The 19,124-nt window shown below is 40.5% G+C and overlaps 1 protein-coding gene across 3 annotated transcripts; it reads right to left on the bottom strand.

Annotated features, from left to right (window-relative positions):
* Window positions 1–14,066: 14,066 nt before the first annotated feature.
* On the bottom strand, window positions 14,067–18,483 carry Hjv (hemojuvelin BMP co-receptor). Of its 3 annotated transcripts, none has more exons than XM_047543316.1 (4): window positions 18,311–18,483; window positions 16,746–16,950; window positions 15,834–16,384; window positions 14,067–15,361 (listed from the first exon to the last, which is right to left on the bottom strand). In XM_047543316.1, exons 2-4 carry the CDS (start codon window positions 16,840–16,842, stop codon window positions 14,738–14,740), a joined length of 1,272 nt encoding a protein of 423 aa, XP_047399272.1. In that variant the 5' UTR covers window positions 16,843–16,950; window positions 18,311–18,483; the 3' UTR covers window positions 14,067–14,737. The 3 variants fall into 3 exon arrangements, with proteins under 3 accessions (XP_047399272.1, XP_047399281.1, XP_047399290.1); XM_047543325.1 differs by having other exon boundaries at window positions 16,746–16,932; XM_047543334.1 differs by lacking the exon at window positions 16,746–16,950.
* Between the last annotated feature and the right edge of the window lie 641 nt (window positions 18,484–19,124).

The raw sequence follows: 19,124 nt of genomic DNA, 5'->3' as shown, positions 1-19,124 counted from the left end.
TTCAAGCAGAAGCCGGAAACTGCTCTATATAGTAGCCAGAGCCGGCAGGGCCACGCGAGCGCTTGCCTGGAGGCTCGTGCTGCCCTCGTGCACAGCTCTCCCATTGGCTGCCTAATCCTTGTTTACCAGGAGCTCGACCAATCAGCCAGGACCCAGGGCGCGTGGACACGGTGTGCTCCTGGCGGAGGAAATGGTTGCTGTGCTCGGGTGTGCTGCCTCGCAGGGAGGCGGGGCTGGAGGGGGCTGCGGGAGCGGCTTCCCCGGGGTTCGTTGGCAGCCGGCTCGCAATGACCCTGAAATCTATCCAGGGCGAGTGGCTGTCGGAGGGCGAATGTGGACGCTTTTGGTCTTGGTCTTGCAGCGATGTTATTATTGTTTCTTAAGGTAAAAGGAAAATGTGCTTATGAGAGAATTTCATGGCCAGTAGTAAGCCTGCGTAACGAATTTGGAGATGATCGTTTATTCCTGGCCCACAAATCGCAAGTCTGTGAAAAACAACCCCATAGCTCCAAGAATACTTCAGGTTTGGGACAGAGGGAGGGGAGTGCTGATGTTAGTGTTCAGGAAGATCCCCTTTGTCTTCTTGCCCCGCATCTCCACTTAAAAACAAAAAGCTGCTGTCTCTGAAGGGAAGAATTGGTCACATTTTAAACACTCTCTTCAGCCCTCTTTGGAAAGCGCTATATAGGACTAAAGTGGCCTCCGGCTCTGGGGCTCTGGAGCTCGGGCTATGTGCCAGCGCTGTTCCTCATCCCACGTACCCTCCATTCTGTTCTTTCTGTTCTCTGGAACGGAAATAGTAAGGGAGTGTCCACATCCTGTTGCTTATCCCCTCATCTCTTCAGTGTCTACCTGCGAAGTTGGGGAACACTGTGTATGTTCTCCCCGCTTACCTCATTACCTCTTTAGTGAGGTGTGTCCTTTACACTCTCAGGATCTCTCCCTCCCTGCTTCTCCAGGAAAGAAAAAGGAAAGGAAATTTTTTAAAAAAGGGAAAGACTGTTTCACTCTTTCACTCTCTTCCTGAAGTTCTTTTCTTGTCTTCCTCCCCTCTCCCAGTTCACTAAATTAAATGTACTTTCGTAAACATGTTGTCCCACACTCATCATAGCCTTCAGGTTGGTTAAAAGCAAGACAGTTCTCTTGTTAATAACTGAGGTGTCTGTGAAAGATGATCATACACCTGTTTGAAGGAACAGTTTCCTCACCTTTTTTTTTTTTTTTTTTTTTCCCCTAAGCTCTTCAGAAATCCCAAAGGAAAGAGAAGGTAGGGTCATCAGAGCACTGTTTTAGCTGAAAGGGATCCTGATTCCTCGTTCTCTGTTGGTTTCATTCAACTAACTGTCCAGGGAGGGTTTTCCCTATTTACAAGGTGCCTTAGGAGCCAACTCCTGAGAAATGTTTCCTAAATGTAATAAGAAAAACGTATGTAGAGAAAGAAGGATTCTAATTCCCTTTTCTTTCCTTCTCTCTCTTGCTTTTATTTTCCTTTTCATAGTTTTGGGGATTGAACTCAGGGCTTTAGTGCACAATGGGTGAACATTTACTGCTGAGGCACATCCCCAATTCAGCAATTTGATTTGTTTTCAGTTATTAGGAATTGAATTGGGGTTAGAGTAGGTGTTGTACCATTTAGCTACCTCCCCAGCCCCCAGTGACCTTGACTTGTGATTCTCCTGTCTCAGCCTCCCAAGTAATTGGGATTACAGGCATGTACAACCACACTGGCTCTAACTCACTTTCTTTGATTCCTAGACTTTTCCCTTATCTGTACCCATGCTTGAGACGGTGACGTAAATAAGAAGTATTTAAAAGTCCTACCTTCTCAGCAAAAAAGAAAGCTATTCATTGCTGTTAGGAATCCCTCTCTTCCTTCCTCATACACCCTACCTGGGTTGACACCCTAAGGCTAACAAGTTCCAGCACAACCCTAATATTAAGCAAGCTCAGAATCTGTTGGAAAACACATATAGCACCAAACCCCAGGAACATGTTGATCCTTCGGGTGTGTGGGTTTGGGGTGGCACCCTGTTCTAGAAAGTTAACCAACTAGGCTTGAGGTGTTTTCAGTTGATAAACAATATTGATTATTATGAACAGGGACGGTGGGGTTCTCACTAAAGTGATTTTGTTTATTTATGTTAAACTCAGGGACTCTTCTACTGAGCTATCTCTCCAGTCCTTTTTATTTTTCATTTTGAGATAGGGTCTCACTAAATTGCCCAGGTAGTCCTTAAATTTAGGGTCCTCCTGCCTCAGCTTCCTGAATTGCTGGGATTACACCACTGTACCAGGCTTACCTACATAACTTTTGAGGTGATGAGAAGAAAGGTAGCTAGTAATAGATCAGGATGGTGTTGATTTGAGACACCTTCAGGGGAGAGGGAACAGTGATAGTTATTTATTTGGGGACATCTACAAAGTAGTGAATTTTTGAGTTTCTAAAAATCCTTTAACAATTCTCTCTTGTTCTAAGTTTCTACTTTAGATACTAGTATTTTTCTTATCTTCCCTTTTTGTGGAACTCGGCATAGACCACTTGTTTGCTCTGTGTTATGCCTGGGTTTTCTTGGATGCCAAAAAACTGTTTAACTTTGGCAGCAGCAGCTGCCTGCGTACCAGGCCTGCAGCCAAGGCATGTTCTGAAATGGAGGCCTCCTGGATATAGCTGTTTATAACCTTTCACCTTATAACCCAGTATTCTGATAGAAATTTGTCTCCTGATTATTCTTTTTCAGTTCTTGAGTCAAAGAAAAGTATCTTGTAAATGCCTGTCCTAAAAACAGGATACGAATACTAATGGGGTATGAAGAAAAGAACAGACCCAGGAAGAACAGCAAAGTAGGACTCAGTCCAGTAGTTTTGCAAGTTAGGTCATCTTTTACCTGCTCCTTACCCTTTTCCATCCCAGTGCCAAAAGGAAACTAAGTGGTGATTGGCCTTTTTTGGCTTTATTGTAGATACACAGCCAAAGCTTTCACGGATAGAAGTACCTGCAACACAGTTGCCAGACAGACAAGGCAGTGATTGCCTGTCTCTTTTCTTTAACCTCTGGCCTGACAAATATTTAGGACTCTAAAGGCTCAGTTCCCAAAGCAAAAGAAATCCCTTCGTTTGTCCTTTTAATCTCTTCTGTCACCTCCACTCCTTAAATATTTCTTTACCCTTACCCTCCCACTTTCAAATAAGTTTTGAATGAAAATGTGGGATTGAAGATTACAACTGTATATATAGCCCCAAATCATAGATAAATAAGAATACACTAATAATTGTATAGTATCTTAGAATTAAAGTGACTTTTTAAGTAATTGTTATTTTTGAACACCAATAAAGAACTCAGTTCTTTATTTGTGTCAATATTATTTATAAATCATTTATCATCTTGTTCCAGAAAGGATTTAAGGTTAGGTTATTTCATTTCACTCTCACAATAACCTTGTGATTCCATATTAATTTAATCAGGCTCAGAAGGGTAAAATAATTTGCCTGAGGTCATAGATTTTGTAAGTAGAGTAAGATCTTGAATCCAGGTCTGTCCAGTTAAAGTATGATCTACATGTTTTAATGTATTATCCTGACTTTCAGTGGTTTGACATGTAGTATCTTGTTTGATCTTCATAATGGTTTTATAAAGGATTTAGGGCAAGACTTCGAGAATTTTAGAGTTAAAGGGGACTCCACTAGATTGTTTTTGTTTTTAAGACCACTTCCCTTATTTTGGTTAAGTGACATATTTTAAGATACAGCTAGTATCTGGTGGAGCCACTCTCTAAACCCAGAATTCTTAATACTAGAATTCTTATCTCTAGGATGCTTTGCAAGTGCTTTTTGTTGTTTAAATTTAGCTTTACTTATTGGTAGTCCCCTCTTAATCAGAGGGAATATATTTCAGTACCCAAGTGGATGCCAAATTGCAGATCATACTGAACCCCATACTATGTTTTTTCTTATACATAGCTATGATAAAGTTTAATAAAAAAGGTGAAGTAAGAGATTAACGATAATAATCATAAATAGAGCAATTAGAATACTAATATACTGTAATAAAAGTTATATGAAAGTGGTATTTCTCTGTATCAAAATACCTTATGTTTTTTCTGTTTGTGTGTGTGGGGGGGTGCAAGGATTGAATTCAGGGGTGCATTTCACCAATCTGTATCTCCAGCCCCTTCTGTTATTTATTTTGAGAAAGGTTCTTGCTAAATTGCTGAGGCTAGCTTTGAACTTGGGATCCTCCTGCCTCAGCCTCAATTGTTGGGATTATAGGCATGTGCCATGGCGTCAACTATTGTCAAACCCCTATGAGAATAACCTATACCAGCTTTCTCTGTTTACTAAACTTATCCCTTTGTAGTCTGGCTTCTACTACCCCTAAAAGGGTTTCTTCAAATTTTCCAGTGTTTTTTTCTTTAAAAAAATTTAGACAGACATATTTACATTTGTATTTCATGCTTTCCTTCATTGCTAGCAGTTTTCTCCTTCCTCTTCTATTTCTCCTTCTCCCTCTCCCCCCTCCATTTCTTTTTCCTCTCAAGGGCTTCTTCTTGGCCCTCTCCTTTTCTTTCTTTAAGTTTTATTCTTCATTTTACCCATCTGTGCATTACTCTGTGTAAATAACATTAAAATATGTACTATACCCTTAGCCTGTCTCCAAAGTTCCAGCTAGCATTTCAAATTCAATTTGTCCAGTAATTAATTCACAAATCTTTCCCCTGTGCTCAAATTCATTTCTTTAAAAAAATAGAACCATTACACATTCCCCGAGTCATCAGTTAAAATCCAGAAATTGCCTTTGAGTCTATCCTCTCTGATATTTGCATACCCAATCTATTGCCAATTTCTGTTGAGGACATCTTTATAGAATCTTATTTCCTGTTTCTTATTTCACTACCTCAACTCAGGTTCATCATGTCTTTGTTACTTTTACTGAGATTATCTTTTTTTTTTTTTTTTTTTCTTCCCGGTACCAGGAATTTAACCCAGGAACACTCAACCCACTGAGCCACAGCCCTTTTTATTAATTTAATTTTTCATTTTGAGATGGGGTTTGAGTTGCTTAGGACTTTGCTAAGTTGCTGAGCTTGACTTTGAACTTATGACCCTCTTGCTTCAGACTCCCAAACTGCTAGGATTACAGGCATGTACCACTAGACCCAGTTCTAGATTACCTTAATAGCTTTTGACTAGTCTTCCTGTTATAATCTATAGACTGTACCTAGACTAGTCTAACACAATTTTATTCCTGTCTGCTTCTGTGGTACTACAAAATCCCCTACTTACTAAATCCCATTCAAATGCTTCAACCTGGCACTGGAAGACTTCACAAAATGGCCTCAACCAAAATTTTCAGACTCATTTTCCATTACTTCCTCATACATATACCCTAGACCTCAGCCAAACATGAGTACTTAGTGTTCCCCTAATATATTCTCTGCCTTTGTGTCTTTGCTTATTCTTTTCTGTCTACCTGGAATACCTGTCCTTCCCTCCCCAGCTCTGCTTTTTAGAAACCCTATACCCGCTTCTGTAGACGGTCAAATGACTTTTCCTTTGTGAAACCTTGATTTCCAATCTTTTAATCTTTTACCTTACAACTAAATATGATTTCATTCTCTTTTTTTCTTTTTTTGGTACTGGGTATTGAACCCAGTGGCACTTTGCCACCAAACTACATCTCTAGCCCTTTTAATTTTTAATTTTGAGCCAGGGCCTCACTAAGTTTCTCAGGCTGGCCTTGAACTTGCAGTACTCTGGCCTCAGCACCTGAGTCCCTGGCATTACAGGTGTGTACCACAGTGTCTGGATGATTCATTCTTTTCTGAATATTCCATAGCATGTTATTTATATTTCTCTTATAGCACTTACATACAAATTGACCTTTTTTTAAGACAATGGGTTCCTAGAGAGTAGAAACTATGTTCTTTTTTATCTTTGGGTTCTCCTAGCCTATTAATGTACATGTCACAGAGTAAACACACATTGAATTAATAAATGTCTTGGGAACAAAATATGTCACCAACTCAGAACCTAGGTTTCTCATTGGGCTTTAAACCCCAGCTTCAGTACCTTCTGCTATACTTTAACATGCATAACCAGTTCTCCTCAAAGCCTATCGCCCAATTATGCATCAGTGAGGGAGCAGTGAGAGATGATGGGTTGTTTTTCTATGAAGGAAAAATTGGACTGTGTTGATGTTTATAAGCATAAGGGACATTTTGTACTCAACCCAACTTCCCCTTTTCTGAGAAATTCTTTCTTCACCAGTTTAGGAATCCAGTTGGCTCAGCCCTGCCACTCAGTGGGTGGTTTAATGTACTGTCAAGATCTTTTGCCCAAGAATTTTTTCACACAAGCTTTTCTGAAGCCTGGTAAAGATGATTCTTAATTATAAGAAGAACTGATGAAGGAAATATAGTGCTCATAACTGAGAGGAAGAAACTGTATATTAAAACAGTTTTCTATTAAAAAAAAATCCAGAATTACAATCAACAGTACTTTCTTTGTTTACTGTCTTTTTCTCAGTTACAAAGCAATTGCACAAATATTTGATTTTCACCAAGAGACAGAGATAGTTTGCAGAAAGAAATACAAATGTTTAAGTTACTCACACAACTTGGATAAAATCCTTCTGACTTATGGTTCAAAGATCTTTCCACTAGTGCATCTGTGATTATTAGAAAAAAAAAAAAAATCCTCTCCTTTATAAGGCTTTCTGTGATTTCTCCAAGCACATATAATTCTTACCTTCTTTGTATTACAACAGCATGGTATACACATTTCTATATATTATGGATATTGATCATTTTATCTTATAGTGATGTGTTTATCTCTTTCTTCACACTAAACTGAACTCTTCAAAGGTAGGATCCATGTTGTCTTATGATGTGGCATAGTTTATGGGCTTCAAAAATTCTAAAGGTCAAAATTAATTCATAAAATTATTTTAGTTTGACCAGTTAATGTTACTTATGTCGCCTACCGTCTTGCTCATCCTGATTGTGTTTTTTTCCTCCAAACCTGTTGGTATTCACCCCAGGCTGTAGGCTTAGTTGTGATAGATTCAGGGCAGTGCCTTGCTCCATAAAGAGAAAATAAAACCATGACAGAACCTTTTTCAGTTTCAGATGCTATAGTTTTAGCAACAGGCCTTTCAGTTTTTGTCTGGAGTGAGTTGAGGTGGGGGGTCAGGATGGAGAGACTCATTAACCTAATTTTTTAAAAATATGACTTAAATAGTTACTTAACCGTAGGAATAGAAGTACTCTATCAAAGACTGACTACATGAAAACCTTGCTATTAAAGATATTGGTTCTAGTCTCATGCCCATAATCTCAGCTACTTGGGAGGCTGAGACAGGAGGATCTTAAGTTCCAGGCCACCCTGGGCTACTTAGCAAGTATCAAAATAAAATTTAAAAAGGGCTGGGGAGGTCCCTTTTCCTTCTAAGAGGACCCCTCTTAGAAGGCACTCCCTCGATAGTGCCCCCTTTTCCTTTCCCTTCAATAAACTCATGCTGTTACTCAAAAATAATTAATTAATTAATTAAAAGAAGAAAAAGAGGAGGGTTGGGGATGTGGGGATGTAGCTCAGTGGGATAGTACTTGCCTAGCCCTAAATTCATTTCCCATTGCCTGGTTGGGGTTAGGGAAATGGTTCTATGAACTAATAGTAGAGAATGATTCCACAATAGCCTTGGAAGTAGAAGCAGAATGTAGTTATCCCTCCTGATTTCTCTTTCACTTTCTCAAAGCCCACCCTCCATTCATAACTAGTTTTATCTCAGGAAACATATGTAATGTATTCCTTCCTACCTATTGTTGTACAGATGGTGAATAATTTCGTTTGTAATTAGGCAGAAAAATTGAGAAATGCCTTTTATTTTCTAATGTTCTGCCTTCTTTCCTGCCTTAGTTCTGGTAGTTTCCTGGTACTGATTTTGAGAACTGTAATTGCTAGGTTATGGATATTATCTCTGTTTCCTTAAGAAGAAATGAGGGAAGGAACTTGCCATGAAGTATGTAGGCCTGGGTGGAGTGGGGAGGGATGTGTTTGGTTGGTCTGAGAAATGTTTGAGAAACTTCTTAAATAAGAAAGGGAGGACTTGGCTAAGGATGCAACTCAATGGTAGAGCACTTGCTCTAGTCCCTGGGTTTGATCCCCAGCACTTAAACAAACAAAAATGTTAAAGAGAAAAGTTCAGGCCAAGGCAGAAATGCCTCATCCCCTTTTTAATCAAAATAATATAACATTAAGTAGTAAAAATTTACACAGTGTTAAGTGCTTATACAAAACAACAATGCAGTCCCCAATCCCTTCTACTGAGATTCTCTTCCATTTTTTTCAGTTTTTTTCTTGCCTTCTTCAGATATTTTATTTGAATTTGGTAGTGATGGTTAGTGATTTGGTTGAGATGCCTTATAGAGAAGTGACCTTTCTTTCAGCATTTTCATGTGGTGTTTCCTTTACATTTCAAAGTAACATGTTTTCTTTTTCTTTTCTTTTCTTTTCTTTTCTTTCTTTTTTTTTTTTTTTGAGACAGAGTCTTGCTAAGTGCCTTAGGGTCTTGCTAAATTGTCCAGTCTGACCTAGAATTTGGGATCCTCCTGCCTTTGCCTCCTGAATAATTGGGATTACAGGCCTCTGCCATCATCTTTTCTTTAAATAATTAGGAATATTTGACTGTCTTTGAGCTATAGTAACTGAAATTTTCACTTTTCTTTAAAAATTTTTTTTGTAATGCTGGGAATCAAATTCAGGGCCTCTTTCATGCCTAGCAACTGTTTTAACACTGACTTTATCTTCTCTTCCCAATAGAGTTATATCATAGTTTTTGTTAAGCCAGTAGTTGATGCTTATGTTATTTTCACTATAAATAATGTCCTGTGTGAAGTAAAGTAGTGTATTTTGATTGTTTCATGTCTTGAACAACCTTTTGTGTTTTGTGGAGTTATAATAATTAATTTAGTTTACTATGTACCTGCCTTCATTTTAATTCTGAAATGCCATTTCTATCAAATGCCTATTAATATTTTCTCTCAAATGGTCAATCAAATAATCTTAAGAAATTAATTATCCTTTTCCTGGAGACTTGCCCAAATTCTCCACTAAATAACTTTTTAGTCACCAGCGCCACCTGCTGACTATTGGTGAAGTAGAAAAATCAGAATTAAGAGTCACAGGATTAGCCTTGGGGATAGTGGTACAAGTTTATAATCCCATAGTTTGGGAGGTTGAGGTAGGCGGTGGATGGCAAATTCAAAGCCAACCTCAGCATCTTAGAGAGACCCTGTCTCAAAGTAAAAAAAATAAAAAGGGTTGGGGATATGACTCAGTAGCACTTAAGCACCTCTGGGTTCAATCCCTACTACAAAAAAAAAAAAAAAAAAAAGTCACAGGGTTGATATTTTTAACTGAAAAATATCCTTTCCATGGTTTCTGACCTTCTGAATGACATTCTTAAAAAGGAATTATGTTAGGGCTAGAGAAGAGAATATAAAAATAATTGAAAATTCTCATCTTTCCCTTGCCTTGTCATCCTATTCTGTTTTCCTATAAAGTCTGTTTGAATATTCCTTTTCTAAGCCTTTTGTCTAATCCACCAAAGAAATAAGGAAAGGCTGGCTACCGTTTTTTAACAGTTATATATTTATTTTCATATATTCATATGATAAATTATACATATTTAAAGGGTATAATTTCATTGATTATCCATGAAATGACTGCCACAATCAAGATAATGTACATTTCTATCATTACCCAAAGTTCCTTTTGCCCTTCATCCATTTTCAAACATCCATTGATCAGTTTGCATTTTATGTGATTTTATACAAATGGAAATAACATGTTTTCTTTGTTTTGGTTTGACTTTACCATGGTCTGGAGGTGACTTGTCCCCAAGAGTTCATATGTTGGAAGTATGGTCCTTAATGTGGCAGTGGTGAAGCAGTGGGACTTTTTAGAGGTAGGGCCTAGTGGAAGGTCTTTAGGTCATTGGGGCTCTCCCACAAAAGGGATTAAAGTAGTTCTGTGACCCTGAGTTCTCACCAGAGCAAGTCATTCTAAGAGAGAGACCAACCTGGAATCTATCTCTGGCTTCCTGTCTCTCTCCATGTGATCTACCCTCTCATACTGCACTCTTACTATTGTGATGTCCTCTGCCACGAGTTCCTAACCAGAACCAAGCCAATGTAGGTGCCATATTCTTGAACCTTCAAAATTGTGAGTTAAATAAACCTCTTTTCTTTTTTTAATTAATTAAATTTTTTATTTGTTCTAATGGGTTATATATGACAGTAGAATGCATTTTGACACATACGCAAATTGAGCATAACTTGTGGCTGTGCATGGTGCTGAGTCACACCAGTAATTTTAATCATACATAGGTATAGGGTAATAATATCTGTCTCATTCTACCATCCTTCCCATCTCCACCACCCCTCCCCTCTCCCTACTCCCCTCTGCACAATCAAAGTTCCTTCTTTCTTCCTTACCCACCCCCACTATGGATCAGCATCCACTTATCAGAGAAAACATTGGACCTTTAGTTTTTTGGGATTGACTTATTTCACTCAGTATGATATTCTCTAGTTCCATCCATTTACCTGCAAATGCCATAATTTCTTTCTTTAAGACTGAGTAATATTCCATTGTGTATATGTACCACATTTTCTTTATCCATTCATCTGTTGAAGGGCATCTAGGTTGGTTCCATATTTTAGCTATTGTGAATTGAGCTGCTAGAAACATTGATGTGACTGTGTCACTGTAGTATGCTGATTTTAAGTCCTTTGGGTATAAACCTAGGAATGGGATAGCTGGGTCAAATGGTGGTTCCATTCCAAGTTTTCTGAGGAATCTCCATACTGCTTTCCAGTGTGGTTGCACCAATTTACAGTCCCACCAGCATTGTATGAGTGTTCCTTTACCCCACATCCTCACCAACACTTATTGCTTGTGTTCTTGATAGTTGCCATTCTGACTAGAGTTAGAATAAGCCTCTTTTCTTTATGAAGTTATCTAGTCTTGGGTATTTCACTAGAGTAATAGAAAACAGAATACTACACTATGAATACTTTCACTATGTTTTTATTTTGAGATTCATCCATGTTGTTGTGTGTATCAGGAGTTTATTACATTATATTGCCTAGTATTATTCTATTTACAGATTTATCATAATTGGTGTATCCTTCACTTGTTCATGAACATTGGGGTGTTTCCAAGTTTTGGTTATTATGTATTAAAGTGTTATGGACATTGTGTACAAGTTTTTGTGCAGACACATGTTATCATTACTTTTGAGCCAAAACCTAGGAGTGGAATGTCTTGATTGTATGGTTAATGTACACTTATCTTTTTAAATAACTGCCAAACTGTTTTATGAAGTAGTTGTGCCATTTTATATTCCCACTCACAGTGTGTGAAAACTCTACATCTTGCCAACATTTGGTATTGTTAGTTTTTAAAAAAAAATTTTTTTTAGTTGTAGATCGACACAATACCTTTATTTAATTAATTTATTTTTATGTACTGCTGAGAATCAAATCCAGTCCCTCACATGTGCCAGGGAAGCACTCTATCACTGAGCCACAACCCCAGTGTATTGTCAGGTTTTTTTAATTGTAATTTTTAAGTTTGCAATGGTTTTTCATTCTGATTTTAATTTGATTTGTATTTCCCTAGTGACTGCTGATGTTGAGCATCTTTTCATGTGCTTATTTTGAGCTATCTGTTTTAAAATACTTCATTGGTAACAGGGCTAATGCTTAAGTCTCAGCAAAGGACAAGTGTTACATAACAAGTGCCATAAAATAATTTCATTCCCCAGTTGACTATGAAATTCTTTTTAATTCACTTGAAATTCCACACCTGAGGGATAAAGTTATTCTTGAATATAGAGCTCCAATACAAGAAGTTCTTTAAAAGAAGTTTTGTATTAAAATGTGTATATCATCCCTAAATTAAGGGTCAACCCAGGATAGAGTACCTCCTCTTTCCCATTTTCTTCCACTAGAACAGATTATTTTCTAGATTTGCTAAAGGTTATTTCAGAAAACATAGACTCTGTGCTTTAAGGGAATGGGTGAGGTGCTTAGAGGAGGATAAATAGGGGATGAAGAGATGCATGCATAAGAAAATGGAAATAGCAAACTTGTTAGGACACTTGTCTGGTGAATACTGTAAGTGTTCAGGGAAGTATTGTCAGGCAGATGGGACTGAGCAGATAAGGAGGATAGTGATGAATACATGCTTAGATCAGGGAGGGCAGGCCCCAGATAATAGAGTGCCTAAAGGGGGATAGTGGGACCAGAAGCTCCATAAGATACTAAATATAGAGGTAATCTTCTTCATAATTTTATGTAGAGAAGCAACATTTCTTAGAATATCCTGCAGTAGGACAGCTTCTTTTCTCAGTCTTTTTCTACAAACTAGATTCCTCCTACTTTGGGCTTTTCCCCCTTTCCCAGCTCTTGCTTTTTGGATTCATATGAAAAAAGAGAGTAGCTTTTATAGTGGCCTCCACTGCCTTAGCTCCCTTTTTCTGCCCACCTCCACAATCAAAATCTTTAATTGTTCTGTTTCCTTTTATATAGTGTAATTGTTAATAGTTAAGTTTCTGAGCTGGGTGCAGTGGCTCAGATGTGTAATCCCAGCAATTTGGGAGGCTGAGGCAGGACAATCACAAGTTTAAGTTCAGCTTGGCAATACTTTCTCAATATTAAAAAAAAGGGGGGGGGGTTTTGGGGAAAATGGGGATGTAGCTCAGTGGTAGAGCACTCTTGGGTTCAATTCCTACTACTGCAAAAAAGGAAGAAAATGTTAAGTTTCTGGGTTCTAACTGCCTGGATTTGTTTTCTGGCTCTGCTATTTATTAGCCATGTGACTGAAGGAAAATCAATCTTTCTGTATTCTATTTCTTTATGTAATATTTCCTTTTATAAAAATTGAGAAAAGAGCCGGGTGCAGTGGTGCATGCCTGTAATCCCAGTGACTGAAGAGGCTGAGGCAGAAGGATTGTGAGTTCAAAATCAGTCTCAGCAGTTTATCAAGGCCCTAAGCAACTCAGCAAGACCCTGTCTCTAAATAAAAAAAATATATTTACAAAAAAAAGGGCCGAGAATGTGACTCAGTGGTTAAGCACCCCTGGGTTCACCCCCCAAAACAAAACAAAACAAAACAAAAAACCCCCCAAAACAAAAAAAAAAAAATTGAGAAAAGAATACTACTTTCCTAGAGAGTTATGCAAATTATTGTTATTTTTGCAGTTCTGAGGATGGAACCCAGTGCCTCGCATAAACTAGATAAACACCCTACCACTATGGGAAAAAAATAGTAGAATGAGTCAAACAACATTACCCTATGTAAATTTATGATTACACAAATGGTATGCCTTTATTCCATGTACAGAGAAACAACATGTATCCCATTTGTTTACAATTAAAAAAAAAATACCCTACCACTGAGCTTCATTCCCAGCCCTAAATGAATTAATATTTTTGGGCTGGGGAGATAGCTCAGGCGGTAGAGTGCTTGCCTTGTAAGCACAAGGCCCTGGGTTCGATCCCCAGCACCCAAAAAAAAAAAAAAAAGAATTAATATTTTTAAAGTGTTTAGAACATTGCCTTGCAGAGTTTCAAGCTCTCAGTAAATGTTATCGATTAGTAAGATTTTTAACTCTTTTTTTTTTTTTGTACTGGGGATTGAACTCAGGGACACTCCACCACTGAGCCACATCCCCAACCCTATTATATTATTTAGAGACAGAGTCTCAGTGAGTTGCTTAGTGCCTCCCCATTGCCGAGGCTCGGAGGCTGGCTTTGAACTTGCAATCCTCCTGCCTCAGCCTCCTATGCTACTGGGATTTACAGGCGTGTGCTACCAAGCCTGACTTTTTACTACTTCTTATTACTTTAGTTCTCATCAACCATCTTCCCATCTGAATTCACAGCACCGTGGAATTGAATGAAGAATCACACACTCATAACTACTTTATGTGGATCAGTTATTTCTCCAATAGCTTGTAAACTCACCAAAGACAGAAACAATAGATGATAACTTTTGAGCCCTCATTCAGTGGAGTGAATATGTTTTCTTTATTCCATTTCATGAAATCTGTAGAGAGGTTCAACATAGGCAAAAGAGGACAATGTGGAAAATTTATAGCTTTAATAATAGATTAATGGAAGTGGGGATGATGGCATCTATCCTAGCTGTGCTATTCTTTAAAAGGCAACTTTTTCACCTAAGATCCAGACAATGCCCACTTCATTTCTGAACCAAGAAAGCAGAACATACCTTACCCACATGTATTCATCAAATAGATTTATTTCCTCAGATATTTTCTCTTGAATTTCTTATGTGTAATGGTCATGTCTTTCTCTTTCCGTTCTTGCCTCTTAGAAATCTCTACCCTTAAATTCCTTACTGGCCTTTAGGATGTCTAAGCTTGTAGGAGAAGTGATCTCATGAGTGGATGGATTGGAATAACCTGCTTACTCTTAAGTGGGACTGGGAAAAATGGTGAAGAGCCCCTACAGAGATCTGGAATGCAACAACCTTGCCAAGAATCCTTATTCTGTGATCATGTCAACCCTGGACTGCAGCTTCATCTGACTGGATAAATGTCTTTGTTTCATGTATCTTCTAATCCCTACTGTTTCCTTTAGCAGTTTTTTGTGTTCTTCCATGACAACTTTATCCCCAAATAATTTCTAAACTAGTCATGGGATTGCTGGCCTACTTACTGAAAGCAAAACCACAGAACAAAGAGTCCTGAAAGAAACAGGGTTAGGAAGGTTGCTGGGGAGAGAGGAACCCCGGCATCTGAGGGGAAAAGATGCAGCTTCTCTAGGTCTGGCAGGAAGGCTCGGGCATCCTCCAGAGCTGCCTGAGCTGTCACTGTAAAGTTGGGGTCACCAGAAATTGAAACATCAAAGACACAAGATTGGAAGTAAGCATCTTCAACTGGAAGGCCTTCCTTGCATAGCTGTCTGGCAGTATCTACAGTTATTGCTCCCCGACGGTTGCGCTCTGAGCGGGAAAGTCGCTGACTTGGAGGGCACCCTCCAACACAGAGTTGCAGGTCCTGCTCAGCTGAGAAGGCCCGGGCCACATCTTCTGCTACCTTGATGGAGAAGGAGAGTTGCCCAGCTGTCTGCCGGATGATTATTGTTGTGCCAATATAGGCAGCTTGAATCTCCACATGGCTCCCAGGGTTAGCAGTTTGAATGGACAAACTTGAGCCCCCAGGTCGGTCACCTCCATTGATAGAACCGTCTTCAAAGGCTGCAGGAAGATTGTCCACCTCAGCCTGGTAGACTTTCTGATCAATGCATTCCTGCATGTTCTTAAATATGATGGTGAGCTGTGAGGGCAAGAGGGAAAAGAGTTCATTTTGGGGTCAATGCATCCTCCCCACAATCAGGCCTTACAGATAAGGATCTGATCCAAGCAGAGATGCAAGGTGGCCCCTGATCCTAATCCCTTCTCCTATTATGTTCCACCATTGCCTCATGCCTACTCAGTCTGTCTCCTTTTTTCGTCACAATCTCAACAACTCCCAAAGAGAAGAAAAAGTATCCTTTCTGAAACTCCTCAGCTCTTATACCCCTAGTTTTCTCTTCAGTGTTTTCTGCATTTAATTTATGGGAAATTAATTTACAGGAACAAATGATTGGTAGGAGGAAGCGATTCAGGATGGGAGAGTGGTTGAAGAGGAAAAGAAATAGGAGCAATGCTGTGAAATAGTGGGATGGGGAGGAAGTGGTACCCTGGGGTGACCATGAGAGGATCTCATGAAGTGGAAGTGGGAGTGGGAGAAAAATTGAGTCCCTGACCTTCCGGGTGGTGGTAGCGTTGGCCCCCGATGCCACAGGGGAGCTGGTGGCCTGAACAAAAAGGAAGTCATTATCCAGCAAGGGCCAAGCTCCTTGGACACGGCACGTGTGAAAGTGGTGGTGGAAGCTGCGCACGTGGGGGTCTCCAAAGGAGGCACAATGCAAGAATCCCGGTGGACGACCGTGCAGCCGTGAATACCGGCCTTCATAGTCACAGGGGTCTGGGGTTGGGGGGCCAGGACCAGCGCCTGGAAGAGCGGGGCCCCGGGGTGGAGGAGGAGCCGTAGGGCCCTGGCGGGAGCAGTTGTGCTGGATCATTAGGTCTTCTATTCCGTGTACCGCCGAATGGAAGGCAAGGTCCCCACGGCAGGTGCGGGCAGTGCGCCGAGTGCAGAGAGCGTAGGAGCGGAGGGCTCGACAGAAGCCGCCGGAGCCCACCCCTCCACCCCGGCCTCCTCCTCGAAGGGCTCCTGGTGAACCCCCACTTCTAAGGCTCAGGGTGGACGATACATATTCAGCATTGCAGCGGAGGATCTTGCACTGAGAATGAGCTGAGGACAGAAGGGAAATGATTGTGAGAAGGTCATCAGTGTGTGCTCTTAACTTTCCCAAATATAATCTGGGGATTCCAATCGGTCCTATAACCCAATTAAGAGCCTTCCCCAGCCCCCAACCTTCAGCTTTCTAGGCCTCTCTCTCAGCCTTACAAAAAGTGTGTAAACTTTTAGTTCTCTTCTCCCTTCCACCAAGGGCCCTTCTCCAAGTTGAATGGGAAATAAAACATACCTATTTGAGAGTAGGGCAAGTGTCTGGGACTCAGTACCCATCTCTCCTCATTCACATGCTCACATGCCCACCCCTACATAGCCTACCCTCTAGATTCCCCCAAACCCTTCCCTGGCCCTTCCTTACCATGTCCACAGAGGAGCAGCAGGAGAGTGAGAGTGCTTAGAGTTGGGGGACTGCCATGGGGGGACCGGGGACTAGGGGACTGGCCTTGATTTCCCATACCTATCCAGCCAGGTCCCCCCAGGCGCTGGTTCTTCCCAGATGATGACCCTCCTACCTAGTGAATTTTGACAGGCGGTCCTGTAAGTGACTGAAAAAAGAAATTTGGCTGGGCATGGGGAAAGAGAAGAGTTGAAGATTGGTCAGGATGATGTGAAGAGAATCTGGGGAGAAGAAAAGGATGAGCAGACTGGAATTGGGGGAGAATGAGGTTCCCCAAACCATAAGTGTGACTGGTAAACCTCTGTGCCTTGCTCCTAAGGCCGCTTTCAGGTCCCTTGTGCAATACTCCTAAGTGGGGGTGGAGGGGAGGTTTAGTGAACTGGTGGGCAGAGTCCACTGTATTGCCCCATCCTGAACTACTAAACAGCAGATACGTAAAAAATGGGGACAGATCAGATATCAACAGTCCTAGTGGGCTCCCCAATAGAATTAGGATCTGAAAACACTTCAGAAACATACCTCTTATTTGTCCCCTGGGAGAAGATATCCTCCAGGAGTCATTAATTTCCTTTCCTCCTTTGTGTCAGAAGAACACAAAAGGGAGTAAAGGTGGGATACCTATGCCTTATAGAAACATCAGTATTCAAATGTAAAGGGAACTGGTCTCTTTCATCTTCTCTGTAGTGTTGCAATTATAATCTCTCAGGAGAAAAATGGAATGCAAACCAAGCATGCAAATATTTATTTTTTCTAAGTCAGTACTTCTTGTATTGTTCCAAAACTGACTGAAGAACCACTCTTTCTATTACTCTCCCCTTCACAAAGTCAGAGGTTCCTAGTCTTTTGAGAAAGACAGAGATTGGGAAGGAGCTAACTCTTTGCCTCCCTCCTGCCCAACTCCCCTCTTTTGTGGTAAGAGTGACTGAGGGAGGAGTCCAAAAGAGGGAGAATAAGATAGAGGGATTAGAGTTGTGAGGAGAAATAATTTGTAACAAGAAGCTCCACCCTGGGAAGCCCAACAAAAAGGGCTTTGCTAAGTAGGGGGTGGGGTAGAAGAATGTCAGTGAGTAATCATCTGATTACCAATTTGGCCTTGATGAGAAAACCACAGAATAGAGGGCTAGAGAACTCCTAAAACTTCAAGTCTTGAGGTGGGGGTGGGTGTATAACTCAGTGGTAAAGTGCATGCTTAGTTTGCACAAGACTCTGGGTTCTATCTGCAAGCACTACCACAAACCAAATCAAACCAAATCAAACCAAACCAAAACAAAACAAAAAACCCTTAAGGTATCTAAGGTAAAGAGGAAGCTAAGATTTCCAGAGGAGAGACAGAGTATTAAATTTCAATTGTGGAGATCAGAGACCAGAAAGAAATGAGACAGGAGAAAGGGAGCTTGTGCCACTTTTGGTAGGGAGAGATCCTAGCTTTTGGACCTGAGACATACAAATTGCTATCTGTAATTTTATAAAAGTCTAACCTCAATCCAAAAACGTATTAAAGGAATTGCAATTTCATTTTGACTTACTGTTTCCAGAGGTCAAATATTACTCTGCTATCCAACTCTCCAGCCATGGTTGCCTATTCTGTCAGTCTGCTGCAGCCAGGGGGTCCCCCTGTCTCTTTCTTCATGTCTCCCCCAGGTTCCCAAGACCCGCTGCAATCTCACTGAGGTCAGGGACCAGAGAAGGTTTGGTGTGGGGGGAAGGGGAAGTATATGGCTGGCCAGAATATTGGACAGCTGAGCGGGGGAGGGAGGTGGCTACTGAGTTGACAGTTTTAAAAATAGCTAAGTCCAAAATTCCAGGAACGTTGGTGACAGTAGGGTGTGGGAGTGGGGGCAGTGGGGAGGGTAGGAAGATTAGACAGAATATGGAGTATTGGGTGCCAAGTGGGGGTAGGAAATAAAGAAATAAGACAGGCAAGTCAAGATATTCAATTCTAGATATATGACTCTATAATGACTGCCTACTCCAGGCAGCCCTCCAGCATTCTTGATAATGAACTCCTGGCCTTTAAAAATTACAGTGGGTAATTAGATACCTTTCATTTACCACCTTCATCCCTGCTGTATTGAATACTACATTCAGTTTCTACATATAGTAGCTAAGGGGTAGCTGACTTTAAAGATCCCCAGCAGAAAGCTGAAGCGGTGGCTCCTCTGGGAGAGCACTCACCTAGCATACGCAAAGATCCCCAGCAGAATTAGTTCACAGCCCCTCCCCCATCTTTGCAGAGTATTTCAAAAACTTAAAAAGCCAGCTGTCCAGAGAAGAAATCTGAGCTCTGAGTTGTTTAGGATGAGGGTTTGGTTCAGTCTATCCAGTTCAGATCCTTGCAGC

Source organism: Sciurus carolinensis, chromosome 1, assembly GCF_902686445.1.
Source record: "Sciurus carolinensis chromosome 1, mSciCar1.2, whole genome shotgun sequence".
NCBI lineage: Eukaryota > Metazoa > Chordata > Mammalia > Rodentia > Sciuridae > Sciurus > Sciurus carolinensis.
Note: the sequence above shows the minus strand (reverse complement) of the source record. Positions and strands in the feature narration are given on the sequence as shown.